This window comes from Mixophyes fleayi, chromosome 8 (genome assembly GCF_038048845.1).
Source record: "Mixophyes fleayi isolate aMixFle1 chromosome 8, aMixFle1.hap1, whole genome shotgun sequence".
Taxonomy (NCBI): Eukaryota; Metazoa; Chordata; class Amphibia; order Anura; family Limnodynastidae; genus Mixophyes; species Mixophyes fleayi.
In genome coordinates, this window is record NC_134409.1 from 78131346 (window position 1) to 78149800 (window position 18455).

An 18455-nucleotide genomic window follows, 5' to 3' on the forward strand; every position below is an offset into this window, starting at 1 on the left:
ATAGAGAGGGAATATCCTTTAGGCAGTTTAAAGCCAGTGATAAGGTCGATTACGGAGTCATATTCCCGATGAAGAGGTAGAGAATCTGCCTTCCTCATAAATACATCATGAAATTCTTGATATGATGCAGGAACGGGGTCCAGATCAGGCTGAAGAACTCAGAGAGGCAAAGTCAAGCAAGTAGACAAACACTCAGGACTCCAATTAACGATGTCCTTTTTTCAGTGAGAGGGTTATGACTCTGAAGCCAAGGGGGCCCCAGGATTAATGGAGCAGACAGACATAAGATCAAGTAGAATGAGAGCCCCTCAGTATGGAGGATACCCACTGACAACTGAATAGGTGGAGTCTTAACGAAAATTCTGCCCCCAATTAGGGGTTTACCATCCAATCCACAGATGGTGATGCTTGAGTTCACCTTAATGGAAGGAATACAGAGAGTCTGAGGCAACTGGGGATCCAAAAATGTACCAGCTGCACCACTGTCAAGAAACGCGGAGACATTAGTGGATTGAAGACCATAGACTACACGTGCATTGAGCAAAGCAGAATGTTCATAAGAGATTATTTGGAGACCTTGGCACACCCCTTTTCTCTTCTAGGCTTGACCATTTCCTGACTTGTTAGGACAAGCGCGGAGCAGGTGGCCCTTGTTGCCACAATACATGCAGACACACATGATGCGATGTTTGGAGCTTTCTTCTGAGGAAAGACGATAAGATCCTAGCTGCATGAGCTCAGCAACCTCCAAGGATGAAGTAGAAGGTGTTAGCGGAGTGTAGGAGGAAATTGTTGTATCCTTAACTTTTCATTCTTTGAATCTACGATCAGTTTTAATTACCAACTGCATAAGATTCTCCAATGTAGCTGGTATGGGATATTGCACCAGGGAGTCTTTGATTTGTTCAGAGAGGCCCAGGCGGAACTGACTCCAAAGTGCCGGTTCATTCCACTCGGTGCTCGTGAACCAACGCCTGAACTCTGCACAATACTCTTCAGCGGTGCATTGGACTTGTTTCAAGGCCCTAAGGTGAGATTCAGCCGAGGCCAATCTGTCAGGGTCATCATAGAGCAGGCTTAGAGCATTAAAGAATGTGTCAACAGACTGTAATGGAGGGCTTGCGGTAGCAAGACTAAATGCCCAAGACTGAGGGTCACCTTGGAAAACGGATATTATGATGCCAACCCTTTGAAGCTTCGAGCCTGATGAACGAGGCCTCAGAAGAAAATAGAGTTTACAACTCTCTTTAAAGTTGAAAATAAGGCTCTATCCCCAGAGAACTGATCTTGCAGATTTAGTTTGGGTTCCACCACGGGTGCTAGGGAAGTTTTTCTGAGCTTGTGAAGTTCTAGAGGCCTCTTTCTGCGCATACAATGCGACAGACCTTGGGCCATCTGGGATAAACTTTGAATCCGGCCCACTAGAACCTGGGCTGGAGAAGGATTCGTCCCGCTTTCATCATGGAAGTGAGGTTTTCTAAATTCTTCACTGGCCGGTTATAATGTTACGGCTAACGGTTATTATCATGAGCTTGTAGAACCAGATGGAGATGTCTTAGCCTATAGAAGCCACCTTTCCCGTAGAGCTAGTTATGCTCACAGGTACTCTGATGCCCCCAGGTCTTACAATCAGAGTAGTACAAGCTTATGAACTTGTGACACCAGGTGTGCCAGAAACCTACCACACTTGTCAAACTCAAAATATTGGCCATGTTTAGTAAACCGAAGCCGGCTCCTTGATTTATCCAGGAGACAATCTGACCACTCCCTCTGGACAGCCAACCACTGATGTATACCTGTGTTCACATGAGAGGTAATAAAAACTGCCTCCAGGCGTTGGGCCACCCTTTCCAACTATTCTCCTTTCAATATGGACCCTCGCTTGAAGGAAGTAACACTGGATGTTAGGGAGCTCCTAAAGAAAGCTTTTAATGCATCTCAGAGGACAGGGGCTTCCCCGTGTGTGTATTAGTAGCAAAATATCTTAATTTTGCTTTCTGTAAACTAATGGATGATGAGCTTTTATATAAAAGGTCTAATTTGGTCTCATCTGTCCATAGAACAGTATCCCAGAAGGAATTTGACTTGTTCTGGTATGTTTTGGCATTCTCAAGTTAGGCTTTTTATGCATCTCTCTCACTGCATTGGGCCCTACCATATAACCTCTTTTATTGAGCTGGCGATAGTCAGTGAGAGTTGCAACTGGCATACCTTATGTTAGCTTGAATCTGTTTGGCAGTTGCTCAAGGTGCTTTCTCTACCATTCCAACAATGTTGCACTGCAATCTTCGATCAAGTTTTCTTTTGCTGCCACATAGAGGGAGATTGGCTACAGTGCCATTGGCCTGAAAGTTCATTATAACATTACATACGGTGGACATGGGAACATCAAGGTTTCTGGAGATTGATTTGTAACCTTGAGATTGTCCATGCTTCACAGACAATTCTCTGGGGTGTCTTTTTTTTTTTTTTTTTTATCATGCTCATTGCAGTACACACTGTGCCACAAAACAGGTGAATGACTCATTTTCTCTATTCAAGTTTGTTTAATGCGATTTTATATTAGTCTGCTGTTACTCACCACAGGCGCGAGTTCTGTTGCAAAGTTAAGTAGAAGCACCTGTCTGAATTCTTCATTATTTTTTATTTTTTTTCAAAGGTGCCAATAAATTCAAAAAATTCAAAGCATGTCACTATTTTTGGCCACAACTGCAAAGGCATTATATGAATACAAAAGGAATGATATTTTTATTCAGTGTTTATTTTCAATAGTATAAATCTGTTTTCACCTAACTCAATAGAAATATGAGATAAAATGGACAGAGTAGCTATGCCAGTTGGGCCTTTTATGCATTGAACTTCAGTACTCTAGAATTGTCTGCTGCACATAGAACTGTTCACTTGTCACAAAGACTATTTACTAGAAATACTTTTGAAATAAAGCTATTACATTTGTTTTACTGTCATTTTAACATTTCAGATGAAGGAGTGACATTGTGGTATGATTATGTCAGACTACCTCATCCCTCCTTACACTCTACGTTCCTGCAACCATTAATAGACTCAAAAGTCAAGCACAGGAATAGGATCAAGTCCCCACAGCTTCTCGTACAGCAGCTTCGTTTACTTAAGTCTCAGGCAGAACTGGAACTCATGAAGAAAGCAGGCCACATCTCTTCTCATGTATGGAACTCTGAAAATCCTTGTGAATATAGTATATTAACCACATTTCTGAGCTGTAATGATGTGCACATGTTTTATTCTGGTAGTTTGGCAGTAGAAGTGTGCTAACAGTGTCAAGTATATTGTAATACACAACTAAATCCTATCCAACCTATTTGGTATTATGGGCAGTTTAGTTCAGGTAGCATTAATTTATACCACTGTTTGCATTCTAGTCTAGTTTTCTGTTTCTCCCTCATGTGTTAATGCAGCTGCTAAATATAGGCTTCCTAAATATGCTTAGCAAGTTGATGGAAATATATTCTATGGTTTCTAGTATTTCTGTAATCTTGTGTACATAGTCAATAGGATAAATCTCATTGTTCATTGGGCTGGCTGAACAAATGATGGAGAGAAATTTAATGTTTCCACTGACAGACCAGTGTTTGCTGACTCATTTTTCAAAAATTGTTTTGATTAAATTTTGATTGGTACATAGTATGTTTTTGGCCCATATAAGTAATAATTTCAGGCCAGTTTGACATAAAACTACCAGTTTGGCCATTAAAATCACAGCATCTTTGGGTGCAATTAGTGTATGTCTTGCCAGATGACAAGATACTGTAATATGCATACAACTATGATCTGCAGAGGTTAATTTGATGCCTTGTTTCTTTCCTCTTAATGACTTTGCTTTTGCCTTCTAGGCATTCATAGAGACCATGCATTGCAGTAAGGCTCCAGTGAATGAAGCTTTCCTATATGCCAAGGTAAGAAGTGCAGTCTAAAAGACCTTGAAAATAATCTTGTTATCCATGAACCTAACATTATAGTATTTGCTTAAGGCATACATTGTACTACATCTCCCTTTTGTATATTATTGATATCCCTTATTATTTATTGTCTACATTATTACCAAGCAAGCTAGGAAAAAACAATTACCATATATATTGGAGAAGTCAAGTAGGTCATTATTAATTATTTATTTGTAACAATGTTTTTATTTCAAGACAGTGCAAACAGAATCAACATACAAAGCAAAGAGCATTTTTAAAGAGTGTAAAATGTTTGTATTGCTTCCATGTTGACTTGGTTTATGGAGTTTATATAATGATATAAGGGAGGCTGATAGAGGTTGAGAAACTGAAAAACAAATAAGGATGTGGGCTAGGGAAAGAAAACGACACAGAGCCAGGATAAATGTAACATGTCCAAAACTTATTCTATGAGCTAAACAAGGGGAAATGTCATATTCCAAAATCAACCTTTTCTTAGTAGGAGTACTAATAATGTAAAGGTCCTTCCAGCACAATTTCTATTGCTGAAATTGCAGGTGTTTGTGATGTAAAGCCTGAAATCAAGATAAATCATGTCAGATCTTTTTTCACCTTTAATGTGACCTTGCATCCAACACAATTCAAGTCACACAAAAGTAGAAAATTGTTAGGTAAATGTGAAAATAAAAAACCTACAAAACCCTGGTTGCATACGTTTGCACCTTTCATAATGTGTCTGTGTAGTGTTTGAAAAAAAAAATCACATTTAAAATCATGTTCAGAGGTAATTTGCATACACCTGTCAGCAATGAAAGTGATTGTGATTAAACCCAAATAAAGATCAGCTGCACAATCTGCAAAATAACCTTGTGCTACATGTTAAGTATTTACAAGAGGTTGTATGCTGTCATGATTCCCCCCGGAGGGGGGGGGGATTTATTTTGTCCCTTATAGGAGTTAAAAGGGAAGTGTATGTGGCAAGTGCAGCAATGCCAGATTGAACAAAATAATCTAGTGAGTGAATCTAGTGAGTTGTCAGGTAGCATAATAATATTTCTTAATGCACGTATTGATTAATTTCACAGCATCAATCGTAGTTGGTGGTGTGAAACAATAATATGTCTTTCCCCATCTCAACAAGCCCACTGCTCCAGGCATTTCTGCTGGGAGAAACATAGTAAGTCTTGAGAGCCAATGTAAAAAGAAAAGTTGTAACTTCTATAAATAGCAGCAGCTTTTGTCATTTTGTATCATGTTATGGATCTTGAGGCAGTGTGCTACTGCCTGAAGAAATGGGTATATGAATAGCTAGCTATGCATTAGCCAGTTCTGCTGCTCAACCAAGGGTCAATCAATGCAATTGTATTGTGTGGACAAAACTGACAAGTTTGGATTACTTCCGGGTCCATTGAGGCCTGACAGTGGTGATCTTTCAATCACATTTTGTGCCATATCCATTAGTAAGCCTATTGATTTCAACAGGATCATTATTGGGAATTGTGGTGGTTTTCAGCCCACAGACACTGTTATATCAGTGAATGGAAGAGTTTGATTAAAGGTGTAGATTCCCTAGTATGGTAAAATGCCAGTATAATTAATTGTTTATTCTCAACCAGTTTGATTTTGAATGTCGTGCCCGAGGTGCTGATATTTTGGCTTACCCACCTGTGGTTGCTGGAGGAAATAGAGCCAACACTCTGCATTATGTGAAAAATAATCAGATAGTCAAGGTGAGAAAATGCAAGTTATCATGCATGTTTCATGTTTGACCAGCACTGTCTGACTGACTTATATTTCTTTGTTTTGTGACATGGCATGGGGTATTAGTTTGTGTCCCCATTCTATTATTGTAATGCTTCCTAGATTATATATAGTTTTAATAGGAAAACATATTGTATAACATGCTCATATGATGCCTGATAGAGAATTCCACAGATTACGATTTGAGTAATTTTTCAGTCTTGGTGTATATTTACTAAACTGGGTTTGAAAAAGTGGAGTTGTTGCCTATCGCAACTAATCAGATTCTAGCTTTCGTTTATTTAGAGCAGGCCTGGTCAACCTGCGGCCCTCCAGATGTTTGTGAAACTACAAGTCCCAGCATGCCCTTCCAGCTATCAACTGGTTGTCTACTGGCAAAGCATGCTGGGGCTTGTAGTTTCACAACACCTGGAGGGCCACAGGTTGGACAGGCCTGATTTAGAGCATTCTACAAAATGACAGCTAGAATCTGATTGCTATAGGCAACATCTCCACTTTTTCAAACCTGTAGTTTAGTAAATATACCCCTTTGTTTGTTGCTCTAGTGTTTTTGCAATCACAGACAACACACAGAGGGGATCATAACAGTTAAACAGTTGCAGCAGAGAATTAAGCAATAGTTATCAAATGAAAGTAATAAATGTGTCCTGTACCATTTCCATGCCCCGACGACACTGAGGATGAGGTTCTGGGAAACTGAGGAAAACAAATACAAGAAATCTCATGAAATGTGTGGCTTTTATGAAGATCAAGGCAGATCAATAAATTGTAGCCTGAACGCTTAATATCATTGTGCAAGAACTCCTTTAGAATTTTAAACCCTTCTGAAAATGATCATATGATTGAATTGCTGAAACATTGTGTATTGTGATCATTTGACACTATATATAAAAGTGCTTACTATTATTTTTATTAGTTTGTTCCCATCCAAAAACATGGAATCTGTTAGAAGCATCATTTGCCACACCAGACCAAGCATTTTATATAGTAAACTCTTGTGATTGTGTGTGCTCCTGTTTCTCCTTTTCATTGCCACCTGTAGAAGTAAATGGGCACATGAGTTAAGCATTGAGCATTTGAAGCACAGAAGTAATTAAAATGGAAGGTGGCACATAAAATATACAAATCCACACATAAAGTGTTTTAACTAATGCCATAAATGTCAGTAGATTGCTGGCATATTTAGTTTTCACAGGTACAGCTTCCACTAGGTGTGTCTAAACATTCCTTGTCTTAAAATCCCATGTCTGAATAGCTTATTTTAAATGCTAGGGGGTATCCTGTTGCTTCAACCAAACGTCAGTCTCTGACAACTTTTCACATTAATTTAATAACATTGGGTGCAAGATCAATTTCATGTGTCCGTAGAAGGCCAAAGTGCAAAATATGCTTTTACATAGGTAAGCATGTATTAAAATAATTGATTATCTGAACTAGTTGCTTAAAGTAAATAATACATTTATTTAATAAAACATTACATTTTGGTCAATTAACAGATAAATCTTAATTAGAAATATTACAAATAGTGAAATCATATTTTGACTTGATAAGGATTTAACAACAGGTATGATAGTGACATTTTCCAAGATTGTAAAACATTCTTATCTTATTATTAAGATATTGAACAGAGAGTCTAATCTATCTGAGAATGTTAATCAAGGGTTGGTTCCCAGTCAGAAATGACTTTCCACAACTAAAGCTGGGTACACACTACAGAATTTTCCACCAACTTTTTATGCCGATCAATTTTAAATGCGATCGATGGTCCGATCGCTCGGTCCATGGACTGCATACACACTAGCCTTGTTTATGATAAAGAGAAGAGCGGACGTCCATTTAGCGACTTTTTACAGCCATGTTGTCGTGAGCAATGATTGCAATTTCGTACACACTGAAGCAACATTTGCAGGGCATGTAACAATGTTGCAAAGACATTAGCATAAAGGGGCAGAGCTTTCGCTATAGTTGACACCCAAAACCGCATAAAAAGACAAGGCAACACTGTCACTTCATTCATTCCTATTTGTAAACCTACAATGGCTACAGTAGTATAACGAAAAGCAACAGCACTTTTCCTGCTTGTTGTGGCAAGAAGACTGCAGGTACGGAACCAAAGAGAAAGAAGGAGAAAGAGTAGATCTTGTTGGAGCAAAGATTGGTTCAAGAGGAGAGACACGTTCTCTCATATGCTCCTGCTACAGGAGATACGGGACAACAACCCAGATGACTTTAAGAATTTTCTTCGTATGAATGATGCCACTTTTCAGGAACTCATCCAGATCGAGAACTCCCATTTAAGGAGACCCATATCGCTGTAGCAAAGACTGGTGGAAGCACTAAGATTTTTGGCAACAGGGAGAACACTAGCAGATCTTAAGTACAGCTATTTCACCTCAAGCTCTTGGCATGATAATGCCTGACACCTGTGATGCCATCATCGAAGTTCTCTGAAGGTTGGTCAAAAGCAATAGTATTTATTATAAAAATAGCGGTTTATTACCATACATATTACCATACATAGAATTGTAAAAATATATTTAACTTGTAACATGCAAAGCATTCATTATTTGGACCAGAGCAACAGTTTATAATTGTTGGTAGTGCAAAATTTCGCTTGTGTCCCCAGCGTAATGTGGCATCCTTCCTGATGCTATTGGTGTGGATGTCATAAACGGTTGAGACATTACGCTTTGTCCGCTAATGGTAGCATGCTGCAACTGTGCTGTGTGAAATGTGTATGATTGTTTGTGTCTGCGGTTAGATGGGAAAATAACTGTCCGGCCACAAATCTTCAGTGGTAGCCCTACACATGAGGTCGCACAGCAGCCGCTCCATTTCATCTTGTATGCGCTTGCTACTACTTAACATTTTGCTAGCTATTGTTGCTCCTAGGAACTCAAATGTGTCCCGTTCCTTTGTTTTTGTTATCAAAGTGTTAGCGCAATCAAGCATCTTTTCTGTTAGTGCATCACTTTCTTGTATTTCCCTTATTCTACGTCTCTTTCGCTTCTGAATGTTTTTTGCTAGTGTACCAGCTTGGGTCACGGTCCTGGCTGTCAGCAGTTAGCTGGCTTTCACGTGCAGTGCAATTACTTGTTGTAGCTTCCTGGCCTTCAACATCCAGCAAGAGGCCATCAGACAGGAGTGCAGGCTGAAAAAGAGCAAAAGAATGAGGGTATGCAATTGCATGCAGGTTCAAATGTAAACTATTTACACGTCTTTATGTTTCAGTTTCCATCAACAGAGAAAGACTGGAAAGTGATAGTGGAAGACTTTGAGAGGCTATGGAATTTTCCAAATTGCGGTGGTGCCATTGATGGCAAACATGTCAGAATTATGCCACCATCAAACAGTGGATCTTTCTACTATAATTACAAAGGATTTTTTAGCATTATTTTAATGGCCATAGTGGATGCGAACTATGAATTCTTATTTGTGGACATTGGAAAAAATGGAAGAGTCTCAGATGGAGGGCCATTGGAGCATACTACCTTCCATAACAAACTACAAAACAATGCCCTTAACCTTCCATCGCGAAGTAGCACAAAATATGGACTAAACTTTGTGTTTGTGGCAGATGACGCCTTTGTATTGCACAAAAATGTTTTAAAACTGTACCCACAAAGAAACCTGAGCATTGAAAGGTGTATATTTAATTACAGACTGTCACGTGCCTTTTCAACGTGTAGTTGAAAATGCCTTTGGGATTCTAAGTAACAGGTTCCGAGTTTTTCATTCTGCAATAAACTTGCGTTTGGACAAAGTCGACAAAGTAGTGATGGCCTGTTGTGATCTGCATAGCTTTCTACAACATAAAAGCAACAGTGGACGTACCACTGCCAATGTGGAAACTAATGCCGAAGACATGGAGGTAGTGGGCTTGACACCATTAGAGTGTGGACACTCTAATAATTGTAGTATATTGGCAAAATTAAATCGGGAAGCGTACCTTACCTATTTCAACGGAGATGGTGTTGTGCCATGGCAGAATGATTGCTTATGACAACTGTTTATATACATGTTATGTATTGTTATTGTGTTGTTGATTCTTTTAACCTGAATAAATCTGTTACATGGCAACATCATAATGTACTGTACTTACTGTGCCACTTGCAGGTATATCATATGCTTGCTCTACCTCTGTGGATGAACTGCTGTCTGTGGGCATGCTGCTAGTGGACGTACGTGGTGTTTCTTGGTCCCTCACAAAGTGTAACAGATCAAAGTACCATAGCTTTGGCACATACACGTCTTTAGCTGCAGCTCCTGATTTTTTGGCTGTATCAACTTTATTTAATTCTTTTTTATACACAGTCCTAAGGTTCTGGATCTTGCTTTTTGCCCATTCAACAGTTGCTCCAGGGTGATATGGCAGACATGCTTTAACAAGCTCTTGCATCGCAGTGTTCCGCATCATTCTGTTTCAATAATCTTTGGATTTGGCTTTCCACAAACATGGGTGAGCCCTGTAGGTCTCAATAAAATCCTTCATTAGGTCAGCATTTCTTTCGTAAGCCATTGTGTTCTGTTTGGCTATAATAAAAATAAACCTATTTCCCATCTGTGCTGTACAATAAACCAATGCAAGTAAACATGTATGCACCAATCACAAAGAACTTACCGTATATGTTAACGAATGTACAGCTCCGAACAATCGTAAAATCCCTTTGTATGTAATGGTCATGAACGGGTTAAAGTTATAGAAAAATGAAATTCATACAAGAGGTTATTATACAGGAATAGGCATCACCCACAATGCTCCATTCTCTGCAGGCATCATCGCTGATTGGTACACAGCAAAAACAAACGCCCATGTCTGAGTGTATAAAATTATAGAGGAGCCTGTCTTGCACCGAGGAACGTGAGAAGATGGCGAGTGAGGAGAAAGTGTTAGTGGGGGTTGGAGCAATGGAGACGGAGACGTACTCTGAAATGGTGCTGGAAGGGCCAACAAATTTTGGAAAAGTTACGGTGGGGGATGGAGATGTTCAAGAAGAATTTACTGCAGTTAAAAGAGCAAAGTCAATGAGCCCAAGAGAGGTGGAGATGACTGGACCAGTACGACTGTCAAAAGCGAAAGTACTGAAAAGTTAATAGAAAGGAAGTGATAATGCAAAAACTACTGTGATTACTGAAGGAAAAACTTGGAAAGAAAATAAATAAATTCCAAGTCCAGAAGAGGTGGTCGGACCTTAAAAATAAAGAAGAAAGGAGACTGGAGTGAATTCGTAGAAACATTAAAAAAAGTGAGTAGCACGTGTAGTGTACCTGTTTGAAGTACTTTATGTATATCATTCTACTTTCACATGAACCAATGCAAACGCATGATTATTGTTTTGTCAGAAGGAAGAATTAACCGTGAGAAGGCCAGTGTAGGTACCACTGATGTAACACTTGTTATCAAACAAGAAAAAATAAATGTGCCAGAGGGACCACAACACAAACTGATCTCGGGCAGTGTGCAAGGTGAGCACATTTCTGGTGTAGGATTAAAACTTTTATTAACTTTATTACAGCTATAGAAGTGTAATGGTAAACATTTTTTTTTTCTTGTTTCATAGATACCATCGTCATATCTGGTGAAAGTTTGGAGGAAGGAAAAAATGTTGCAAAGCTCCAGGAATATTTTAAAGAAATGAAAGGAAATATAGCCAACATCAAGAAAAAAATTAAAAACCTTGATAATACTTTTGATGACATGTATATGCTGTTGGCAACTGTTGTGCCACAAACCACTAGTACCCTTTTTTTTTTTTCACGTGTCAAATTCTAATATACAAATTTTATATAATTTTTTTTTTTTTTACCCGCCTGCAATAAAACTGTTGCATGAACACTGTGTGGTTTTTTTCAGGGTATTTTACAAATATTAGTTAATAAAGGTTAAATGAGAATATATTGCCAACATAGATACAAAGGGTAATAACACACATGCTTTATACACGTGTAATGGTCTGCAGCCAGACAGGTGCAATGCACATCTATATAAAACACAAGACTGTGATGTGCGTATACCGCACCACGTGGGACTGGTACAGACATTACAAATGTACATACACACGCCCCCCAGGTCGAGGAGGTATCGGAGGATTGTCGTGGATCGGTCGGAAGTTTATACACACTACACAACGGAAACGAGATTGGAACGAAAATATTAAACGGTACGACCAACCAAATGAGGCGACAATCGTCCATTTGGACAGACTTTTGAACATCGTGTCACTACTCACACTGACCCAACTTTTGAATGAGCGGTCGTATGTCGGCTGATTGAGCCGATTATTGGACGAAAACTGTGTAGCGTGTACCTAGCTTAAGTGTTTAACGTATGACTTGTGAATAATACAAAAGACTTGTGAGTATACTTAATATATGTGCAAATCTAGTTTTTGTTTTTTTTACATATAGATTAGGTTTCACATGAAACTTAATTACCATTCAAAGTAACTAGTGAATGAAAAGTATTTCATTCATTGTAGGAATCTTAGGTTTTTATCTTGTTAAAGACAAATATAGCTAACTAACTGTTAAATATACAATCCTAAAGATTTAATCAAAATTACACTTTGAGACATGGGAGAGTGGAGATTTATAGTGGCATCCCCTCTTAAAATTGAATTACCACATAGGGTGGGAGCAGATAATTTTAGGTGACAACTGGGGCTGTGTAACATTTTGAAAGTGGGTGCAAGCAGGAGGACCAAAGAGAAGCTGCAATCACGATCATTGTGGGTTTTCATTGGTGCTACCGCTCACATCCCCTTTCTGCATCAATTTTCAATTTGGTAAAAGAGCTTTTAGACCAGCAATACTTAAAGTGGACCTGTCATCTACACAACCACACATTAAACAGATATCTGAAAAGACCACACTAGCAGCAAATATGGATAAGAACTGCCATGTTCAGTTAGGGTTCCGATGTGTCCCCTTTTTCACCCAAAATGTTTAACTTGTAGTACTAATATTCCCACAGTTCATACTCCTGATTCACCCAAATTTTCAGGACAAACTTAATTTATTAGGGACCTAAATAGAAGTATAGAGTGGATTTTATAGCCTGAGCAAGCTTCTCTGTTTTTAATTCCAAAGTTACAGATAGCTCATGCAGAGTGTGCTTCTGAGAAATATCTTGTGACATCAAGCTGCATGCTTTCATTGTCTCTTAATTATCACATAAGCTCAGTGTTGACGGAATTTTTGCCCACACCAACAGATAAATTAAATGATGCCTAAGGCATGTTTGACACAGAAATGGAGTATTATATCTGATTTGTCTCAACGAGCCATGTGTGTTTATAATTTTGCAATTAGGCTTTTATTCAGTCTGTACTATGCATGATGGGTACATTTTAAAATCTGATGGAAAGTCATTGCACTGCTTTTCTAGATGCACACAATCACTTACACTAGTTACTTTGGTCACGTTTTACAAATTGTCTAAACCAGGGTTTCCCAAACCCAGTCCTCAGGGCTCCCCAACAGTGCAGGTTTTCTGGATCACATGTGACATAATTAGGACCACATGTGGATCTGTTACAATGTGTCAGTCAGTAATGAATACACCTGTGCTCCAGCAAGGAGATATGGAAAACCTGCACTGTTGGGTAGCCCTGAGGACTGGGTTTGGGAAACCCTGGTCTAAACATTTCACCATGTGAGGTTCCATGCTGAAAAATCAAACGGATACTGTACAGAAGCTTTCTCCATATGGTAAATATGGTTGGTGAATGACTTGTATGTCTGGTCATCTGCATTCCCTGGTTGCACTGCTGTGCCCAAGAAAAGTGTTGTCTGAGAGACAGGAAAGAGTTTAAAGATTGAGATGTGGAGGTAGTAAAATATGAAACTTGTTGCAGAATCGATGGAATAGCCTTTCAACAAGTCTAAAACAAAATGACACAAGGTTACACACAGTGAATACCAAAAACATTAATCAATACAAAGATTCAAGTATAGAGCAGAATAGTAGCAACAAGTGTTTCTGACAAATAATATTTGTTTGTTGATTTTAGTCTGGCGATATGGTTCTGGTGGATGGAGGTTGTGAAGCATCTTGCTATGTAAGCGACATAACACGTACATGGCCAGTGAATGGCAGGTGAGTATAAGAGAAATTGATTGTTTGACATTTAGTAAGGTGAAAACAATTTATCTGGCTAGATAGTTGGGCAAGACAATCATTTCTTTTCCATTGGAATCACCTGGTGTCATGATTTCTAATCTTTATTTCTGGAATTCTCTAACCATTCTCTCACAATATGTCAACTCAGGTATGGCAGCATGGTTGAAAAAGAGGGATAGGCTGCGCTTCCTCCAAATATATGAAGCAGCCAAATGCGAACCTGAGAGTGTATCGGGGACCCCTAAACTCCCAACAATGTTAGATACGTATAAAAATAGTCAGGTTCTGGGCGCTTGTAAAGGAAAGGTATATCAATTTAATATGGATAGGTCCACAATACGCTCCGGCCGGAACGAGACAGCTTAGATGTGTTAAACAATTAACATGCATCAATTGACACTGCCGAAAACAATGATAATGGTAAAAAACACTACAAACTCAGTGTGATTGCAAATATGGTTAGAGTGCACTTGCAAGCTACTAAAATATGAAATGACAATTGATATGAACCGCAAAAAGAAAATGTAAGGAAATATAATGTCCAGAGTTGTAAAATAAAAATGTTGGTGATGATGAAAAATGCAAGCAAAAATGAAATTGGTAGCCGTTACTCACATGAAGCAGGGATGTCTGGCTGTCTATAATGCAGACAGGCACTTAGTAGCAGTCCCAGAGTCTGTGCTGATGAGGTTAGATATAACGTTGATTTCAATGATAAAAAGCACCCAGCAGAATGCCAATTATTAAAACAAGAATGAGGAAGAAAGTTCTTCTAGTTCCTAAAAGGAAATCCTCTCCTTCTTGTTGAAAGAAAAAATGATCCCGCTCAAATAGCGTGTGCACGCAGCGGTATATCTACGTGTTGAGATTAAATGTATGGATATCAAAATGCCTCCAATAATGGACAGGTACCCAGCAGAATATAGGTGGTGATGATCCAAATGTAGTCCTCCTAATCCCCAACGTAGTCTCTCTCTTTCTCATAAAGTTGAGGCTAAACAGGGGAAGCAGTAGTGCCGGTGCGGATGAGCGCATACACGCTACAGGCTGGTCTCCGATGTGGATGTAGTCCTCCTAATCCCCAAACGTAGTCTCTCTCTTTCTCATAAAGTTGAGGCTAAACAGGGGAAGCGGTAGTGCCGCTGCGGATGAGCGCATACACGCTACAGGCTGGTCTCCGATGTGGATGTCTGTATATGGTAATGTAAGATGCTAGCATGCTAGTAAGTTGAATAAAACTGAGTTGAGGGACAGTCTCCAACGCGTTTCGCCCGGTAGCAATGGCCAGTGGGCTTCCTCAGGGATAGTAATGTCCAACTGGTCTTCCTAGCCAGTTTTTAAAGAGATCCGGATGTGCCAATCAGCCAAGAGGCAATGGAGTAATTAAGTAATTAGTGAATAAATCTGAGTACTGGTGATTGCACAACAATCCAACAGTCATGATGGAAAAAAAACCAAAGAAAACAATAGTGCACTAGTTGCAAAACAAAAGAGCATGTTTGAACATATATAGAAAAATATATATAAATAGATCTGGTTGCATAAATATTAATGGGTGATGTACATGGTATATATATGAAATGAACAAAAATAAAAAAAAATAAAAAAAATAATAATTATTTTAAAAAAAATTATTTTTTTTTATATTTTTTAATTTTAATTTATTTTTATTTTTTTTTTATTTTTTTTTTTTATTTTTTTTATTTTATTTATTTTTATTATTTATTTTTGTTCATTTCATATATATATACCATGTACATCACCCATTAATATTTATGCAACCAGATCTATTTATATATATTTTTCTATATATGTTCAAACATGCTCTTTTGTTTTGCAACTAGTGCACTATTGTTTTCTTTGGTTTTTTTTCCATCATGACTGTTGGATTGTTGTGCAATCACCAGTACTCAGATTTATTCACTAATTACTTAATTACTCCATTGCCTCTTGGCTGATTGGCACATCCGGATCTCTTTAAAAACTGGCTAGGAAGACCAGTTGGACATTACTATCCCTGAGGAAGCCCACTGGCCATTGCTACCGGGCGAAACGCGTTGGAGACTGTCCCTCAACTCAGTTTTATTCAACTTACTAGCATGCTAGCATCTTACATTACCATATACAGACATCCACATCGGAGACCAGCCTGTAGCGTGTATGCGCTCATCCGCAGCGGCACTACCGCTTCCCCTGTTTAGCCTCAACTTTATGAGAAAGAGAGAGACTACGTTTGGGGATTAGGAGGACTACATCCACATCGGAGACCAGCCTGTAGCGTGTATGCGCTCATCCGCACCGGCACTACTGCTTCCCCTGTTTAGCCTCAACTTTATGAGAAAGAGAGAGACTACGTTGGGGATTAGGAGGACTACATTTGGATCATCACCACCTATATTCTGCTGGGTACCTGTCCATTATTGGAGGCATTTTGATATCCATACATTTAATCTCAACACGGAGATATACCGCTGCGTGCACACGCTATTTGAGCGGGATCATTTTTTCTTTCAACAAGAAGGAGAGGATTTCCTTTTAGGAACTAGAAGAACTTTCTTCCTCATTCTTGTTTTAATAATTGGCATTCTGCTGGGTGCTTTTTATCATTGTAATCAACGTTATATCTAACCTCATCAGCACAGACTCTGGGACTGCTACTAAGTGCCTGTCTGCATTATAGACAGCCAGACATCCCTGCTTCATGTGAGTAACGGCTACCAATTTCATTTTTGCTTGCATTTTTCATCATCACCAACATTTTTATTTTACAACTCTGGACATTATATTTCCTTACATTTTCTTTTTGCGGTTCATATCAATTGTCATTTCATATTTTAGTAGCTTGCAAGTGCACTCTAACCATATTTGCAATCACACTGAGTTTGTAGTGTTTTTTACCATTATCATTGTTTTCGGCAGTGTCAATTGATGCATGTTAATTGTTTAACACATCTAAGCTGTCTCGTTCCGGCCGGAGCGTATTGTGGACCTATCCATATTAAATTGATATACCTTTCCTTTACAAGCGCCCAGAACCTGACTATTTTTATACGTATCAGGTATGGCAGCATTGACACTGATACAACACAACAAGAACAGTTTGTATGAGAGGAGTGCTGTCTAATTTCACCTCTTTAATTTTTGCTTCAGTTCTAGTATATAAAACCCAAATTTTTTTTTTCTCTTGCAGCCCAAGTGGAGATGGATGTTTGTTTTTTAATTAAATTTTTTTCTAACTAGAACCTATTATTTTTGTGTGTTTCTATCACTTACACTGTATGTACCTTTTTGATTTGCTTCAATAAAAATGTTAACATAAACAAAATTTATACACATTTAGTGCTAACCAGTTAATTTACCTACTTAAAAATCAGCCAGTGCTTCCTATTATAGAGATACAAAAAAAATGTGCTTTACTGTAGGTCTGAAGAATTGATAAATCCTTTTATTTTACCTTTTTTTCATATGTTTTATCATTTTTAATTAGCAGATATCTTTTTTTTTAGTTGAATCTGTATTCCTTTTTACCAGCATTGATAGAGATGTTTCTATTTGACCATGTTTTTGTGAATCTAAAATTGCTGGAAGGCAGATAAGAACAAATACAGCAGATCCCTCCGCCCTGGAATCTGCCCTCAGCTTGGGATGTCCTGTATAACTGTATTGACGTCACTAGTTCTAGTAAACGAATTTAGCAAGTTCTGATTCAAAAGCGCCACAGTATAGTGTATGTTGTGTGCAATCAACAAGTGGTCAAGTCAACCAATGAACATTGTACAAAATTTAAAAATTTAACAATTCAATTCACAGATTAAAATGTTCTCTGTATGACTCAACAGTGGTCAAAAGATGCAGACATTTATCTTGGTGACCTCACATTGTGTTATTGAAGCTACGCTCCAGATCAAATGCAGTTGGATAAAATCGCCAAAGTATAGAAAGCCATTGACCTTTATTCTAGACCACACTATCACAACGTCTAAACATCATGGACAGTGGATCAATTAATGTTTACTTCACACTATTTCTTCAATGGATTTCTCAAGTTGCTTTCTATTTGGAATGCAGCTCAAGAAATTGCTTTTGCAGTTGAGCCCTAAAGTTTTATTACAACTACATGATAGCTGCATGACTGCCAGTCATAAAAAAAAAAAATTATCACATCATTCTACAATCCTTCAATTTTAAATTTTTTATTCAATCAGTGTCTAGAAATTTAAAAGATAGGTATTCAGCTCTGACACATCCACAATCGCAACATGTTAGAAACAATAAAGATTCATAGCCGTATATTGTGTATCTGGCAAACATACCAAATGGAATATATGACCAGTATATATGCAACAGAGTAGACACACCAGGAGGAGTAAAACAGATTATTGATGATCTAGGTAGACTAGAGGAATGGTCAAGAGAGTGACAACTACAGTTCAATGCCCAAAAAAATGCAAAATCATGCACTTGGGTCTCAAAATTCAGAGGCTAAATATAGTATTAATGGCATAATAATGGAAACTACTGAAGAGGAAAGGGATCTAGGAGTCACTATTTCAGTTGACTTAAAGTCAGATAAGCAATGTCACAAAGCAATGACGAAAGGCAAGTCAGATGCTTGGTTGCATAGGGAGAGGAAT

At 38.4% G+C, this 18455-nt stretch overlaps 1 protein-coding gene across 7 annotated transcripts in view; it reads left to right on the forward strand.

Moving 5' to 3' along the window:
- Positions 1–18455, forward strand: part of XPNPEP3 (X-prolyl aminopeptidase 3) — a 133919-nt gene that overhangs the window by 71361 nt on the left and 44103 nt on the right. For 6 of the 7 annotated variants that reach the window (XM_075182779.1, XM_075182774.1, XM_075182775.1 and 3 more), the window contains 4 exons: positions 2981–3183; positions 3870–3932; positions 5555–5668; positions 13712–13797. In XM_075182779.1, the coding sequence (XP_075038880.1) occupies positions 2981–3183; positions 3870–3932; positions 5555–5668; positions 13712–13797 (466 nt within the window). The remainder of the gene's footprint in view (positions 1–2980; positions 3184–3869; positions 3933–5554; positions 5669–13711; positions 13798–18455) is intronic. The other variant, XM_075182777.1, reaches the window with a different exon arrangement.